The sequence below is a fragment of the Muntiacus reevesi genome, chromosome 4 (assembly GCF_963930625.1).
Source record: "Muntiacus reevesi chromosome 4, mMunRee1.1, whole genome shotgun sequence".
NCBI classification, from domain to species: Eukaryota; Metazoa; Chordata; class Mammalia; order Artiodactyla; family Cervidae; genus Muntiacus; species Muntiacus reevesi.
Genome location: NC_089252.1, coordinates 75857588 through 75873932, shown reverse-complemented (window position 1 = coordinate 75873932; position 16345 = coordinate 75857588). Strand labels below are relative to the sequence as shown.

Below are 16345 nucleotides of genomic sequence, written 5' to 3'. Positions count from 1 at the left end.
CTAACTCTCCAGTCCTCGACTTCTTTAAAAATAAAAGACAGACGTAAAAATCTGTGACTCTGCTCTGAGAACCCACACACAAAGAAAGTTAAGGCCACTTTTCTACTTCCCTTACAGCTTCGAACGTTCAACCTCTTATCGGGACTTTTATATCTCCTTCATAAAAGTCATACTTCACGTTTAAAATTCCGACTAGGTCTGACCCACTTCTGATGCTTCGTACTGTTGTTTCCCGGCGCAAGGCTGGGAAAACGTCTAACTACATGCGCGTTCAACCAGGCTTATGCTGCGCCGCTCACCTGGCCACGTCTGCCCTGTTCATCACTGTGCCCGCAGGTACCGGGCTCTGTGCCAGGCACAGCTGGTCGGGGCACTGGGACAAAGAGGCTGCTCTACATCTGGCGCCTTCTGAGCGTCATCGGGACCGCGCTGCCGACCACGGGGGAAAAGAGGGTCGGGCCGCCGTCGCCAACCTGGGAAGTGGGCGGCCGCAGTTCCGGCTGAGCAGCCCCAGCTCAGCGGCCCTGGCTCTGGTAACACTTCCCTCCCCGTCCCAGGCCCGCTCACCGGGGCACCGCGGCGGCGACCCCCGAGCGCCAGACACCGCAGTGGCCAGCAGAAGCGAAAACAATGGCCGAGCCGGAAGCAAGAGAAGCGCCACTTCCGGTCCCCCCTGCAGGATCCCGGAAGTCTCCATCGAGAAGGTGGGCACGCGCGCCCCCTCAGCCAGAGAGCTGGTTGCACCTTGGTGAACGCTGTGAACCACCCACCGCGACGGGGGCGGGGGTGGGGCCGGGGTCTCAACTGAGGCGTTAGGAGGCTCACGTGTTCTGAGTCTGGCGACCCTGACGCACACCAGATTTGCCCCTTTGTCCAGCACAGAACTTGGGCTAACCTCTAAGAAATGTGTCCTTCATCCAGACTGCTCCGGAAAGGTTTTTAAGCAGGGAAAGAATCTACTCAGTCTGGACTTTGTCATTTATACTGAGGAATTTGGAGGGAAAGAGATTTGGACATCAATCACATATTCATATCTGCTCTGTAGGAAAAGGTCAGTTTCAGATCAGGATTCTGAGCCTCGGCAAATGTCCTGCTACCTGGGTTATATTTTACTGGCTGAAAAGGGCACGGAAGACTTTGAATTCAGGTTCATAGACCCCCTTTTCTCCTCTTTTCTAAGATCCTCTCTCTCACCCTCATTCATTCCTCATTCTTTAATTACTCTCAGATTTCTTCCTGCTAGTAGTATCAGGCCCTGTTCTGAGGAGGGCCATTGATGGTCACAAAACGGCCTCAGGGTAGGTTCTGGGAAGACAGGTGTTCTCCTGGTGTTCTGGACTCAGGCATACAGTGACATATTAAAGCTTTTGGAGGTGGTGTTTCTTCTAAAGAAGAATTGTAGCACTTATCATATCAGCCCTGAATACTCACTGTAAGGACTGGTCCTGAAGCTGAAGCTTGAATACTTTGGCCACCTGATGCGAAGAACTGGCTCATTGGAAAAGACCCCGATGTTGGGAAGGCTTGAAGGCAGGAGAGGGAGGAGAAGACAGAGTAGGAAATGGTTGCCTGGCATCACCGACTCAATGGACATGAGTTTGAGCAAGCTCTGGGAGTTGGTGGTGGACATGGAATCCTAGCATGCTGCAGTCCATGGAGTCATAAAGAGTTGGGCATGACAGAGCAACTGAACTGAACTGATCATAGACCAAGAAGCAAAGTGCAAACACAAGGTATTACACAACTCATGATTTCACACTGAGACATTTTCACTATAGCTTTACTCTCCAAACTTTATTGTGTATCCCTATCAGTAAATTTAATAACAATGACTGAAAAACAAGCCCTTTGTCACTCTAACAAAGGGCTTAGAGAAGTATCAGACTTTTCTTCTTGTTATCGCTTGTGGCTCATATGGTAAAGCGTCTGCCTGCAGTGTGGGAGACCCGACTTCAACTCCCTGGGAAGATCCCATGGAGAAGGAAATGGCAAACCACTCCAGTATACTTGCCTGGAAAATTCCATGGACGGAGGAGCCTGGGAGACTACAGTGTGCGGGGGAGGAGCCTGATAGGCTACAGTATGTGGGATCACAAAGAGTCAGACAGGACTGAGCAACTTCACTTTCATTTACACTCTTCCCAGACTCCATCAGTTTCCAGATAATAGAAGGAAGCCAGAAATGACAGGGAATTAGGACAACAGGGGAACAGGCTCAACACATTTCAGGTGAGCAGCCTGTGGACAACCTTGGTCCAGACACTAATAGAAAAGATAGAGAAAACAATACTCCTCCCACCTCCCAGGAGAGCCAGCCTGGCCCTCCAGAAAGGCTCTTTTGAGGAATTAGGAAACATCCACTCACTAGTGAAGTTCTGCATGCTTACTCTGTAGATACATCAATGTATGGAACACTGGTGTTACTGGAGCACAGCGTGATCTACTAGATCGTCTCAGGAAAGACTAGGCTTAACCGCGGCAAACCTCCAGTAACGGATGGAGACATCGTAGAGGGCTCATGTGTGAAGGAAATGTACAAGCTCCTTGGAGTATCAGGGCGCAGCTCCTTTTTGGCTCTCCGCTATTGTCCTGCTAGCAGTAAGGAATTTAAGTATCCCCAGTCCTCAAAAGTGGGCGACGTTATGGGTCTTCGTTGATGCGCAAGGGCTTTCTCTAGTTGTGGTGGGAAGGCGTTTCACTGTGGGAGGAATAGAAGGCAGGCGTCCAGTGGGTTAGGTGGGGGGGCGTGGGGACAAGCCTCTGGATGAGGCTAAAGAGGCCTCCCAGCAGGGCACTGGGGCCCGAGAGAAGCCGAGAAGTTAGCCCTCCCAACTTCCTAGAGAGGCCCGGAGCGGCGGTGCGCATGCGCAATACGGGGCAGCGGCGAACCGGGCTGAAAGTGTGGAGTGGGGTGGGTCGGGCAGTCAGGGCACTGAGAGTTTTGCGGCCTCTGGAGTTGGTGAGCGGGGCGACGGTGGAGGCGGTGGGGGCTACTGTGCGGGTGCGGAGTTCCCCGGGGAGTGGCGGGTGAGGATCGGCCTGAAGGCTGCGCCCTGGCAAGGATGTGGCTTTGGAGATCAACCAGCCCGGGTCCTTCGCTGCTCCGGGGCGCGAATTTGAAGTAATGGTTTCTGAATTTTATCTCCTCTGCCAGTTATGCAAACAAAGCATATTCATCACAGATAATTAGGCGAGTCGGGTGACCGTAAGAAAAGGAAGAGTAATCACAATCCGTTAATTAATGAGTCTTTTGACTCTTTAAAATTTGTGCATGATTTCTCAAACTCTTATACGAGTATATATATATTTTTTAATTAGGAAACAGGCACCTACTATTGCTTTAATTTTTTTGGTGTTATAGCAAAACAGTTGTAATAAATTTTCATGTATCATGGTAAATGTTGCCATTTTAACCCTTTGAAGTGTATAATTCAGTGATATTAAGTACATTCATACTATTGCTTTCTGAAAATGATGTCAATTTCTGGAATGCATTTAATGGTTAAAATTGTTGCCAGCATTAGGACGCCACTGAGTCATATATTTGCAGCTATAACTAAACATTTTGTTTGCAGTTTCCTATAGTAGATATTGCATGAAGCTGTAAATTGAGCAAGTGACATTTGTGCAGAAAAATACCAAAAGCTTCATTAAGGTGATTATCTCTGTTTTCAAAATAAAGAGAGTAGTATGTATAAAATGCAGTTTTTGAACACAAGTAACAGCACTATCGTAAAACCACTCTAATGTCTTCTGGCTTACATAGACCTAAGAAATAAGAAAATGTTCTCCTTACTAAGAGTAGTGGCAAGGAAAAGAACACTGTTCTTTTTCACACTGTTTGGACTTTTGTTATGAACTGGAGTTCTTGGTCTCCTTAATAAAAGTTGAAATTCATTCAAGGCTTTACTGGAATTTATGCGGCAGCAGGAGGGAGTGAAAACAAGTTAACAGGTTCCTTTGTTTCCTAGGGGTGAGGGGGGTTCCTAACACAAAATTAGGGTAGAAGTGCTTCCTGGAATCTGGCTTGAGGGGTGGTTTTAGGTGGTCTACCCACTTTCTTGGTGATGCTTTGTGCAGGGTGCTTGGGCAACACTTTGCTTTTGCTTCCAGCTCCTCAGAAGTGACAGCTGGGTTTTTGGTCTTTTTGCAGCTTATCGTTCATAATATGCCCCAACTGCAAATGTGTGCAGTTATTTTTAGACCCTTATAGTTTCTTTGTATTTCCTTGCTGGAGGAAACGTTTGTTCAGGTGCAAGCACGCAACAAAGGGTCCCAAGTCCCAGCCTGCCTCAGTTCCAAACTAAAAACTCCTTAATGTTAGGTCTCTTATTTTGCAAGTAAGTAATTTGCTCAAGGATTTCAGGGAATTTCCCTTTGTTACACACATAAATATCTGTGTGCATATTCAGGAACTGACAAATGAGACTGCTTTGACATGTGGTTCGTAATGCTGAAGAAAGGCAGACAGCTTTTGGTTCAAAGAGTAAGCCAAAAAGACTGTGGGACTGTTTTGAAGATAAATCTGTTTGTGTACTTACAAGGAAGGGAAACTGACAAAAACTGAAAAATGGTAACTGTGCCACAGTTCTGTGATTCCTGGTATCCAGGAATGTTAGTATGTGAGCATTCTGTGATGCCATGCTCCAGAGCAAAAATACAGAAGAGGTAATAAAATATAACTCATTACTTTATAGTCTTCAGTGGTTTTAATATTAGAAACAGTCTGAAAAAGGTCCCTCAAGTGAGTCATTATGTGCTCTAGGTTGAATTTTTTTTTTTTTTTTTTTTTTTTTTTGGTAACTGTGCAGCTAGCAGGATCTTAGTTCCCCAACCAGGGATCGAAACTGCCCTTTGGAGTGAAAGTGCCGAATCCTAACCACTGAACCACCAAGGAGTTCCCTAGATGGAATTTTTGAGCTTATACTTTTCCTTGCCTGATTTTAGGCCTCTTAGCCTCCTTCCTTGTTTTATTTTGCTACATAGCACCTGCCACTGTCTTTATCTTATTGTCTGTCTTCTTATAAGCTACTTAAGTTAGTGCATTTTGTCTGCTTTATTCACTGCAGAGACCATGGTGTCTAAGAAGGTAGTAGGTGCCCAGTAAATGTTTGTGTGGTGTGTGTGTGTGGCCACATGCTCAGTCATGTCCTACTCTGGCCTGCCAGGCTCCTCTGTCCATGGAATTTTCCAGGCAAGAATACTGGAGTAAGGTTGCCATTTCCTCCTCCAGGGGATCTTCCTCAACCCAGGGATCATCCACATCTACTGCATTGGTAGGTGGATTCTTTAATCACTCCACCACCTGGGTAGCCACTATTCAAGACCCTTATTGCCAAGTTAATCCTTAGTATATAGACATTACTATTTCTAGATAGAAATAAACACAGTAACAACTCAAACTTCAGTTTGAAAATCTTTTTATTTTGAATAGTTATAGACTCACAGAGACTGTCAGAATTTTGTAGAGTTCCCTTGTATCTTTACCTGGTATACCTAAAGGCAATGTCATGCATAACCATAGGACAGTCATCAAACTTGAGATATTTCCAGTGGTCCAGTACTAGTAATTAAACTACTGATTTATCTAGAGCTCCTGACTGTCTAGCTAATGTTCTTTTCCTGTTTCAGAATCCAGTCTAGAATCCCTCATTCCATTTAATTATCATGTCTCCTAGCTCCCTTTCAGTCTGTGACAGCGCCTCAGTTCTACTTGTTTTTCACAATCTTGATACTTTTGAAGTATTTTATATTTGTAATTTTAGACTGACCCTTGATTTGGTTTTGTCAGATGTTCTCCTGCTTAGATTGAGGTTGACGTCCACATGTCTTCTTACTGGTGATATTACTCTTGATCCAGTATTTCTGCCAAGGATTAGGGTTAGATGATTGTAAAGTTACTGTCTTTCCTTTGTAATTAGCAATTATTTTGAGGTAGACACTTAGAGACTTTACATAGAAATATGCTTTTCCTACTAATTAGCATTTCTTGGTGGATCTTGCCTATAGCAGTTGTTATTGTGATGTTCTCCTAGGATCTTTTCATTTTTTGTTTTTCTTCTACATTTATTAACTGGAATCCTCTGTGAGGAAGCATTGTGCCTTCTCTCCAACTTGTTTATTTACTTAATTATATCAGTTACATCAGTGTGTAATGTTGGGTGTTTATTTGGGGAGTATATTGAGGTGTGTTGTTGTTTATTTTGTGGCATAAATTATTCTAGCTTTAGCTGTTGGGCATCTTTCAGGTTGGCTCCTGTTTCCCCTTACATGTTCCCATCCTTTTTTGTGTCTTTCTCTGATTTTCAGGCACCGCAAGATACTCGTCTTGTTTTCACCTCCCCAGTCTTGGAATCAATCATTTCTGCAAGGATTCTTGGTTTCGTTTTTTGTAGAAGTGGTGTTGAGAAATCAAATTTTGGGCACTAGATTGAGTTCATTTCTAAATTCGTATAAATAAAATTATAGCATTTAAATGTGTACTAGAAGCAGTCTTCGGAGTAGGCAACGGCAACCTACTCCAGCACTCTTGCCTGGAGAATCCCATGGACGGAGGAGCCTGGTGGGCTGCAGTCCATGGGGTCGCTAAGAGTCAGACATGACTGAGGGACTTTACTTTCATTTTTCATTTTCACGCATTGGAGAAGGAAATGGCAACCCACTCCAGTATTCTTCCCTGGAGAATCCCAGGGACAGAGGAGCCTGTTGGGCTGCCGTCTATGGGAGTTGGACACGACTGACGTGACTTAGCAGGAGCAACAGCAGAAGCAGTCTTGCTTTAGTTTCTAATTGTCTTAGAAACTAGTTTGCATATTATCAGTGTATAAAATAAACCTTATGTACCCTCTCACTGGGGGCTTCCCTGGTGGCTCAGTTGGTAAAGAATCTGCCTACAATGCAGGAGACCTGAGTTTGATCCTTGGGTTGGGAAGAGCCCCTGGAGAAGGGAATGGCAACCCACTCCACTGTTCTTGCCTGGAGAACGCCCAGGGACAGAGGAACCTGGCAGGCTACAGTCCATGGGATCGCAAAGAGTTGGACACAACTGAGTGACTAAACACAGCACACACCCTCCCACTAGCAGGAAAAACAAGAATAAGAGACTACTTATTTAAGAGACTTTTAAAAGGAAGTCAGAATTACTTTGTATTAAAGCAAAATGACAGAAAGAAGAAAATATTCCTGAAAACTGCCCGGGGGTTTCCCTGGTTCTTTTCCAGGCCCTTTTCATTTGGGAATGAAGCTGAGTGAAGGGATGAAGCTGGGGAGAAGAGGCCTGATCTATCTCAGGTTGCTCCCCAGCCTGGGGGCTCACATTTATGGTGTCATCTTAATAAGTTGATGTTTTCTTCTGTCCTCAAAAGCTGGTTGGGACCTGGAAGGAACCCAAAGGCATTAGGATACCTGAATTTAATTGGGCAGTTTCAGCTCACTGGCCTCCATCTTTGTTTACTGTGCTGTGAGGCTTTCATTCAGACTTTGAAAGGCCCAGGAGGTCATTAGCTTTTTTTTTTTAATGCTGCTCTCTCCTTCACCACAACCCAGTGTTAGTACATTGGCTTTACTGCATCAGAGCAAGTGGACCCAAGTTGGTTTGGTAGCAATGTCTGTTTTCTTTCTGTCTGTCTGGCACACAGGCCCCTTTCTGTTGATTATATCATCTCAACTTGGGGAGAACTACTGTTCCCACTCTCAGTCCATGTGTTCCTGAGGTTTTGATGCATTCAATTCCTCTTCCAAGATATTCCAGTGGCAGATAGTGACTCAGGTGTGACCCATCAGAGCATTTTATCACCTCGTCACAGTGATTGGTTCATAAAAAGAGATGTGTTAGCCAGGCCAGGCTTAAGTCTGGGACTTTGATAAATAGAAATTTAAAGAAAGCTCTTTCTCAAAGTCTTAATCTGGTTGGGCTGCTGTAACAGAATGCCATAGACTGGATGCCTTATGAACAACAGAATTTTATTTCTCATAGTTCTAGAGACTGGAAAGTCCACTGTCAAGGTGCTGGCAGATTAGGTGTCTGGTGAGAACCTGCTTCCTGGTTCATAGATGGCCTTCTTGCTTTGTCCTCTCATGGCAGAAACGGTCATTAGCGGTCATTATCCATGTTCATGATTGCAGAGGCTGGGCTCAAAGGACTGTATTTTGCTGTATTCATGGTCAGTTGCTATCATTTTTCTGCTGGTTCTTCGCATCATTTCTTTATAAATACCTCACTGACCTCTTTGGACATTTATGTGGCAACTGCTACACAACAGGTCAGCTTGGAGGCTTACGTTTGGCATTTATTTCACTTAGATATGTCAGTGCTTTATATTTCCTCCTGGGTACGTTTCTTCAAAATACTTCTCTCTGGTCTCCAGCTCATCCTCTTGAGTCTTACTCCTGGATTTCTCTTCACCTGAGCATCTTTCTCTTCCCCAGTCCGTTCTGCAAATTTATCTGGCAAAGGCCCTGCCTTTTTCTTTCACAGCAAAGCTTCATTTCTCTGCCCAAACTTCAACTTACTCATCATGTGCGATCCTAAAGTAGTTCTTCACTTGACTGTCTGTGACCTTGTAACAGCGCTGCAGTTTCTTTTATCTGGGTGGTGACAAGCATTCTGGTGTGAACCTTCTTCCCATTTCAGTTGGCAGTCATGTCTTGTCAGTCCTACCAGCGCACACTGAGTCCAGGAGACATGGACTAGGTGTTTGTAGCAAATGTAGATGATGGTCTCTGTTTTAATCATGGATGAGGATAGTGATTTTTTACAAATTTACAAATAGGAGTTGGAGGGTTCCATACTCTCAGGGGAAGCTAGCTATCATGTATGATTTGGTACACAAAGCAGTGGGGCCAATTTGCAACACGTGCCAAAGCCTACTGTCCATATAATTTTCATATATGGACTCAGGTAGAGGTGTAACCTCATTTTTTGTATGTGTATATCCAGTTGTCCTAGCACCATTTGTTGAAAAGTGTCTTCTTTCCCTTTGAGTGGTCTTGGGACTTCCATAAAAAATAAGTTGACGGGGATTTTGCTGGTGGTCCAGTGTCTGGGGCTCCATGCCCCCCATCCAGGGGGCCCGGGTTTGATCCCTAGTCAGGGAACTGGATCCTACATGCTGCAACTAAGACCCAGTGCAGCCAAATAAAATACATACATAAATTTAAAATATATTTAAAAAGTAAATTGACCTTAGGAGACTTCCCTAGTGGTCTAGTGGTTAAGACTCTGTCCTTCCAATGCAGAGGACACAGGTTCAATCCCTGTTGGGGAACTAAGATCCCACATGCTACGCAGTGCAGCCAGAAAAAAAAAAGTTAACTGTAGATGTTTACTTCTGGACTCTTACCTATTTCACTGGTCTAGGTGTGTATCTCACAGTCCTGATCAGTGCTGTTTGGTCAATTAAGTTTTGAAATTGTGAAGTGTGAGTTCTTCAACTTAATTTTCTTTTTTAAGGTTTTTTTTTTTCTTCATTGTGCTGAAATCCTTGAATTTCCAGTGAATTTTCCAGATGGTCAGGCCCCAGGTGAGCTTCCTGGGTTCCAAGTCTGTGGCCCAGGAATAGCACGACCTCATCTCCAGGGCTCTGGCCCATTCAGAGTCTGCACCTGTGACTTCTCTTCCTGACTGCCTCCCCTGGACTTGGTCCCATCCACTGAGTTCATGGACTGTTCTCTTACCTTGAACTTGTCCTTTTATTAATGTGTCCTCCCAGCTTCTTTCTGTCCCCTCACCCCTTTGACCACCAGGGTCTCAACCCTGTCTTGGTATGCTTGTTGACTCTGCCCCTCGGGCTGCGAATGTTCCTGAGCAGTAGAAGCTTGTCATTACAGGAGGCTGCAGAGTTGGAGTTTCTGTCTGTGAACTATACTCTGAAGAAGTGGAAAGGTACAGCACTCAGCCAGAGAGCCCTGTACTGGAACATCATGCTGGAAAACTGCTGCAGCCTGGCCCCATTGGGTAATGACTCTGCTCCCTAGTAACTTAGAGTCTGCCTTCTTTACATTTTCTTTACTATGTTCTTATTCTTTTAATTATGAAAATATAAAGAGAATGGAAAGAATAGTATAATGAATCTCTCTACATCATCACTCACTTTGATAGTTATTAACATTCTCTGTACTTCCTTATTAATTGAAGTGAGCTGGTTTAGTTAAGAGTTTGTAGTTGGAAGGAATAGAGAGCCATTCAGTTACTCTAAGTCATGAGCTGAGTTACTTAGAATAAGACTGAAGGATTGGAAACCCTGCACAGACTCAGCGCCTAGACCAGGCTTTGGGAAACAAAGCTTTGTGGGGACCTGGGAGCCTCAGCAGCAGAAAAGTGACAGTGAGAGTCACTCAGTCGTGTCCAACTCTTTGTGACCCCATGGACTATATAGTCCATGGAATTCTCTAGGCCAGAATACTGGAGTGGGTAGCCTTTCCCTGCTCCAAGAGATCTTTCCAACCCAACAACAGAAGTGAAAGGATTTTTATGGCAGTGTTGTAAGACAGCTGTGTCCTGTGTCTCTGTTTTTCTGTTCCCACTGATGGCCATTCTCTTTACTCTGAATCTTTTGTGTCCCTCCAAGCTCACTCTTAATTAGACTTCCTATTTCCTCATATGTTCTGTTTGCTCTGGTTCCTGATGGATTTCTTCTCTCCATGCATCATTTCAGCTTGAGCTACTACTTGTAATTTCCTTCATTTTGTCCTACTTTCAGTTCAGAATTTATGTATAAAGGGACTTCATTGGTGGTTCAGCCATTAAATATCATATTTCTTTGGGCAGAACTTTGTTCCAGGTCACCCAGAGCTGATGACTACTCTATAAGCTGCACTTGGGTCTGGTGCTTGGCCCTGGTCCAGTCACCTAGTCCTGGTCCTCATCCACCCTGGGATGATCTGGGTTGCTTTGCACAAAACATGGTTTTCTCAGCTTCCCCTTCAGAAAGACTCGAGCAGGGCTGCTTCCTGAAAGGGACTGTTGTCAGAGGAGGTTCTGGGGTTAACTGGTCTAGGACAGTAGCCTACTCCGGAGAGGGTGGGCTTAGAATTAAACGACCAGATGCCTTTCATTTTCAATATGCTGAGATGGTATGATAGCTTGTGGACTGGTTAAGATGTGATTGAAAGGAACCAATATTTTTGTGTTTACCTATGACCATGGATATTCTATTCTGCCTTTCTCAGCTTCTTTATTAAATTCCAGAATTCAAAAGCAAATACTCAGCTGTTCAGTCTCATTATGATTCCAGGTTATCAAGCTACAAAACATGTACTTTGATTTGTATTTCAAATTATTGCCTTTGTTAATTTTCATAGGAGTGCCTACTGGCACCTCCTAGTCCAGTGCTCCAGAGACTAGGATGTCACGAATTTTAGAGCTCTACTCTCTCCTTCAGTACTTTTTCCCAGCCTTTTTGAACCCATGGCTTCTCCAAATATCGTTACTATTCTTTCATACCAGCATCACTCCTTTTTGTGCACTTTTTCTTGATCATGCCCTCGTAATACACATTTCCCTTCATCTCTCATGTTTGCCTACATATTTCTCATATTTAAAGTATTTGCCATCACTCTCCTTGACATCTTTGCTGTGAACTGTGGAGCCATACAGTGTCATGGTTGGAGTGGACCCGAGAGTTCATCATTTTACTAAGGAGACACCACATCTTAAGTGACTTCTGGGAGATCACACTGTGCTTTACAGTCTGGTCTCTTGCCTTTCAGTTGGCCTGCTCACCTGGCTGTGCTGGCTCCACATCCCTCTGTCCTGATACTCTGCTTTTTCCCGCCTGTTCTCAATATGTCTCCTTATTCCTTACCCTCAATGTGAATTTTTTTTTTAAGCTACATAGACTCTTGACAGTTCATTTCCTCAATAGGACAAGAAGTGAGTGACAGTTATTTTCTTTTGTCTTTTGGTAGCAGGTGAAAACAGGATGGCAAGTTCACAGTTGTCTCAGAAGCAGGACATTTCTGAAGAGTTGAAGTCAGCTGACAGGACCTCAGGCATACTTTGTGGACTTATTCTTGGAGGACCAGAAGCTGGGACTGCCTGTGAAGAAGCTTTAGAGAAACTAAAAGTTCAACCCTCAGATGAAGAAGGAACCAGACTGGAAAGTGATTTCTTAGAGATAACACAGGAGGATAAAAAGAAATCTACAAAGGATCGATGTGATGAGTATAAGGAACTTGGGGGACATCTAGATCTGTCCTCCAGTCTCTCAGAACATCAGGGAGTTCTGAAGGGACAGAAATTATATCAATGTGATGAATGTGGCAAAGTTTTTAATTGGAGTTCACACCTCATTGGGCATCAAAGAATCCACACTGGAGAGAAACCATATGAGTGTTCTGAGTGTGGCAAGGCCTTTAGGCAGACCTCTCAGCTCATTGTCCACCTCAGAATCCATACAGGGGAAAAACCTTATGAATGCAGTGATTGTGGAAAGACCTATCGTCACAGTTCCCATCTCATTCAACACCAGAGACTTCATACTGGGGAGAAACCATATAAATGCAGTGAATGCGGAAAAGCTTTCAATGAAAGTTCCAAACTCTTTGACCACCAGAGAACTCATACTGGGGAGAAACCATATGGATGCAAGGAGTGTGGAGCACTCTTTAGTCGGAGTAAAAGCCTTATCCGCCATCAGGTACTTCACACTGGTAAGAAACCTTACAAGTGTGATGAGTGTGGGAAAGCTTTCTGTTCTAGCAGAAATCTTATTGACCATCAGAGAATCCACACTGGGGAGAAGCCTTATGAGTGTAATGAATGTGGCAAGGCCTTCAGTCGGAGTAAATGTCTTACTCGACATCAGAGTCTCCACACTGGGAAAAAACCATACAAGTGTAGCAAATGTGTGAAAGCCTTCAATCAGATCTCTCAACTTGCCGACCATGAGCGAATTCATACTGGAGAAAAACCGTTTGAATGTAATGTGTGTGGTAAGGCATTCAGTCTGAGTAAATGTCTCACTCGACATCAGCGACTTCACACTGGTGAAAAGCCCTATAAATGCAATGATTGTGGAAAATCCTTCAATCAAAACTCGTACCTCATTATTCATCAGCGAATTCACACTGGTGAGAAACCTTATGAATGTAATGAATGTGGAAAGGTCTTCACTCATAATTCTAGCCTTATGGTACACCAGAGAACCCATACTGGGGAGAAGCCCTATAAATGCCAAGTTTGTGAGAAAGCCTTTCGTGATAGCTCACAACTCACCGTGCACCAAAGAGTTCATACTGGAGAGAAACCCTATGAATGTATCGAGTGTGGGAAAGCCTTCAGTCAGCGTTCTACTTTCAATCACCACCAGCGAACTCACACTGGAGAGAAGCACTCAGGTCTGGCTCGGTCTGTTTCTTAAGACATGATTCTCTAAGACAGCAAGAAACTTTAGGTTAAGGTTTCTATATAAGTATGTTCATCCTGATCTCTACTTGGAACCACCTGTTCCGTGTGTACCATCCCAGGACTTCCCTGCTTGTCCAGTGGTTAATGCTCTGGAGCATGAGTTTTGATGGGGAGCATGAGTTTTGATTCTTGGTTTGGGAATGAAGATTCCACATGCCACACAGTGTGGCTACCATAAAGAAAAAAATTAGAAAAAAAAATATGAACCATCTCCAAGTGCTTGCTGCTGGTCACAAAGGTGGGAGAGTTAGAGTTACAGTGCAATCCTCTTCCTTCTCCTCTTGGGGAAATAAGGACTACATGTCTCATGTGCTTATAGGTTTCCTTTTTCTTTTTTTGGCCACATCAGGCAGCTTGCGGGATCTTGGTTCCCCAACCAGCGATAGAACCTGTGCCCTCAGAAATGAAGGCATGAAGTCCTGGACTGCTTGAACCACTGGACCGCCAGGGAATTCCCTTTCACTTCTTAAAATAATTAACATCTAACTCAGTTATGCATGCCACGATCACATTCTCAAGGATAGAGATATTTCCTTATTCTATTCCACCTCCTCCATTTTACCATTTATATAAAGCCATCCTCTAAGACTGATTCATTCTTCCTACCTCTTGAGTGTGGCCCTTTTAAAGCTTGCTTTAATCTAGACCCTCAACACTTGTGTTCTCTATGAAGAAAAGCTTTTCTTCCTGTTTGCCAGTCTGTGTCCCCTGAACCTTTAAGATCCAGAACTATATATTTTTTTAAGTGTTTTATTTTGGAAACTCCCAGGTTCCAGGGGAGACCGCATATGAACACACGGGTCCAGCCCTCAACTCTAATTTGAATGTGGCTGGTCATATCTTAAGTAGAAACTCTTGTCTGTTGAATGTTTTAATTTATTATCTTCTGGTTCTGCTCATACCCTACCACACTGAGTCGCTGGGGGGCCAGATCCAGCACTGCTCATAACTGTGAGCTGATCACCAGCAGCACCAGCAGGTTCTCAATAGAAATGAATGTCCTCACTTCCTAGGAAAGCACTCAGGCTCTTGGTTGGAGGAAAAGGAGCTACATTTGAAAGCTACATCTCAATTTCTATTGGCCATTGAACTGATTAAAAAAAATTTTTACCTGGATCCAGTTACCTCGTTTAATTAATTTTGGTTTGAAGAATTTTTTTTCCTAGTTTCATTTCCTAGCTTTTCTAGGTATACAATAAAACAGTAACGATTGGTGTTCTCTGAATTTCTAATCTGTATGCCACTTATGTTGAACATCAGTGTGAATATTTAAAAAAAAAAAAAGTTGAACAGTGAATAAAAGGCATATTCCATATCTTGTTCCTAATTTTCAGAAAAGTTTTTCAGTATGTCACAGTTGTATATGTGGTTCACCCTCATTGTTTCTGATAAATACTGTGTTAAGGAAGTTTTGTTCTATTCCTATTTTTAGGCGCAGCAATATGTTATAGTGGTAAAGAGCACAGATTTTTTGCCTGGAAACCTAGGTTGAAAGCCTGCCTCCATCACTTTCCTTAGGTCTGTAATCTTGGGCAAGCCACTGGACCACCAGGGAAGTCCCTTCTACTAAGAACATAAACTCCATCATGAATGCTCTTCCTTTTGTCTTCCATGTGTCAAATGGAGCTACCTCATAGGGCCTTGAGGATAAAATTCATTTATAAGTGTTACTTGAAACAGAACTTGACATGTAGAGTACACATACTGTAGGAAGTTTTCATACTTAAGTTATTAGGAATGGATGCTAAGTTCTATCAAGAACTTTAAAAATCTGTTGGTAAAATTTCATAGGTCTTATCCTTTACTCTTTTTGTATCGATTTTGTTTGTGGGTTTCCAAATAATTAATATTGTCTTGTGTTCCTGGAATAAAATCTGTTTTCTCCTGGTGATTGTATCTTATTTTTGAAGTACAGAACTAGATTCAATTTGCTTAGCAAAATTAATTTGGGAGTTTTGTTTCTCTTTTATTACCTGGAAGAGTTGGCATAATAAGGGAGATATTCTTTGAAGAGTAAAGATAACTGGGCCTGATCCCTTTTTGGGAGGAAGGGTATTGGGAGGGACATACCTTTAGCAGCTGTCTTAGTTGGAATTACTTAATACAATGCCATAGAGTGGTGGCTTAACAAATATTTATTCCTCAGAGGCTGGGAAATCCAAGATCAAGTTGCCAGCATGGTCGGGTTCTGGTACAAATCCTTTTGAGTCCTGGCTGCAGCCAGCTGCTTTCTTGCTTTATCCTCATATTGGAGAGAAAGAGAGCAGCTGTCTCTTCCTCCTCCTCTTCTTTTTTTTTTCCTTTTCAGTATTTGTTTTTATTTATTTGGCTTTCATGGGTCTTAGTTGCAGATATGGGATCTTTGATCTTTGTTGTAGTATGCAGGACCTTAGTTGCAGCATGTGAGATATAGTTCCCTGACCCAGGATAGAAGCTGGGCTCTCTGCATTGGGAGCATAGAGTCTTAGCCACTGGACCATCAGTGAAGTCCTTTCCTCTTCTAATAAGAACATTAACTCCATCATGAGTGCTCTACCCACATAAACTAATCGAGTTGCTTCCCCAAAGCCCAACTCTACATAGAATCACCCTTAGGTGGATTATGGTGATTAGGGCTTTGACACATGAATTTCAAAAACAGACATTCAGTCCATACATTCTGCCTCTGGCTTCCCAAAATTAAGGTCCTTTTCATCTCCAAAAGAAATTAATTCCATCCTGAGCAGCCCCAAAGTCTTAACTCAGCATGAACTTTAAAGTCTGAAGTCCAAAGTCTCTTCTAAACATTATCTAAGTCAGATATGGGTCAAATTTAAGCTGAGGCAATTCCTCTTCAGCTGTGAACCTGTAAAACCAGACAGGTTATATGCTTCCCAAGTACAATTCTGGGTGTTCATAGGGTAGACATTGGATGTCGATAAAAACCTATAGTCCTTC

The 16345-nt window shown here is 43.4% G+C and overlaps 2 protein-coding genes across 5 annotated transcripts in view; one reads left to right on the top strand and one right to left on the bottom strand.

Moving 5' to 3' along the window:
- Positions 1–627, bottom strand: part of LOC136166620 (zinc finger protein 660) — a 55405-nt gene extending 54778 nt beyond the window's left edge. The window contains exon 1 of the mRNA XM_065933161.1: positions 300–627. The gene's annotated coding sequence lies outside the window, so the exon portion shown is untranslated. The remainder of the gene's footprint in view (positions 1–299) is intronic.
- A 2277-nt stretch (positions 628–2904) lies between these two features.
- On the top strand, positions 2905–15265 carry LOC136167758 (zinc finger protein with KRAB and SCAN domains 7-like). 4 transcript variants are annotated; one of them, XM_065935273.1, is made up of 3 exons: positions 2905–2959; positions 9829–9955; positions 11908–15265. In XM_065935273.1, exons 2-3 carry the CDS (start codon positions 9922–9924, stop codon positions 13359–13361), a joined length of 1488 nt encoding a protein of 495 aa, XP_065791345.1. In that variant the 5' UTR covers positions 2905–2959; positions 9829–9921; the 3' UTR covers positions 13362–15265. The 4 variants fall into 4 exon arrangements, with proteins under 4 accessions (XP_065791345.1, XP_065791346.1, XP_065791344.1 ...); XM_065935274.1 differs by lacking the exons at positions 2905–2959; positions 9829–9955 and adding an exon at positions 3028–3121 and having other exon boundaries at positions 11911–15265; XM_065935272.1 differs by lacking the exon at positions 2905–2959 and having other exon boundaries at positions 9465–9955; positions 11911–15265.
- Positions 15266–16345: the final 1080 nt, after the last annotated feature.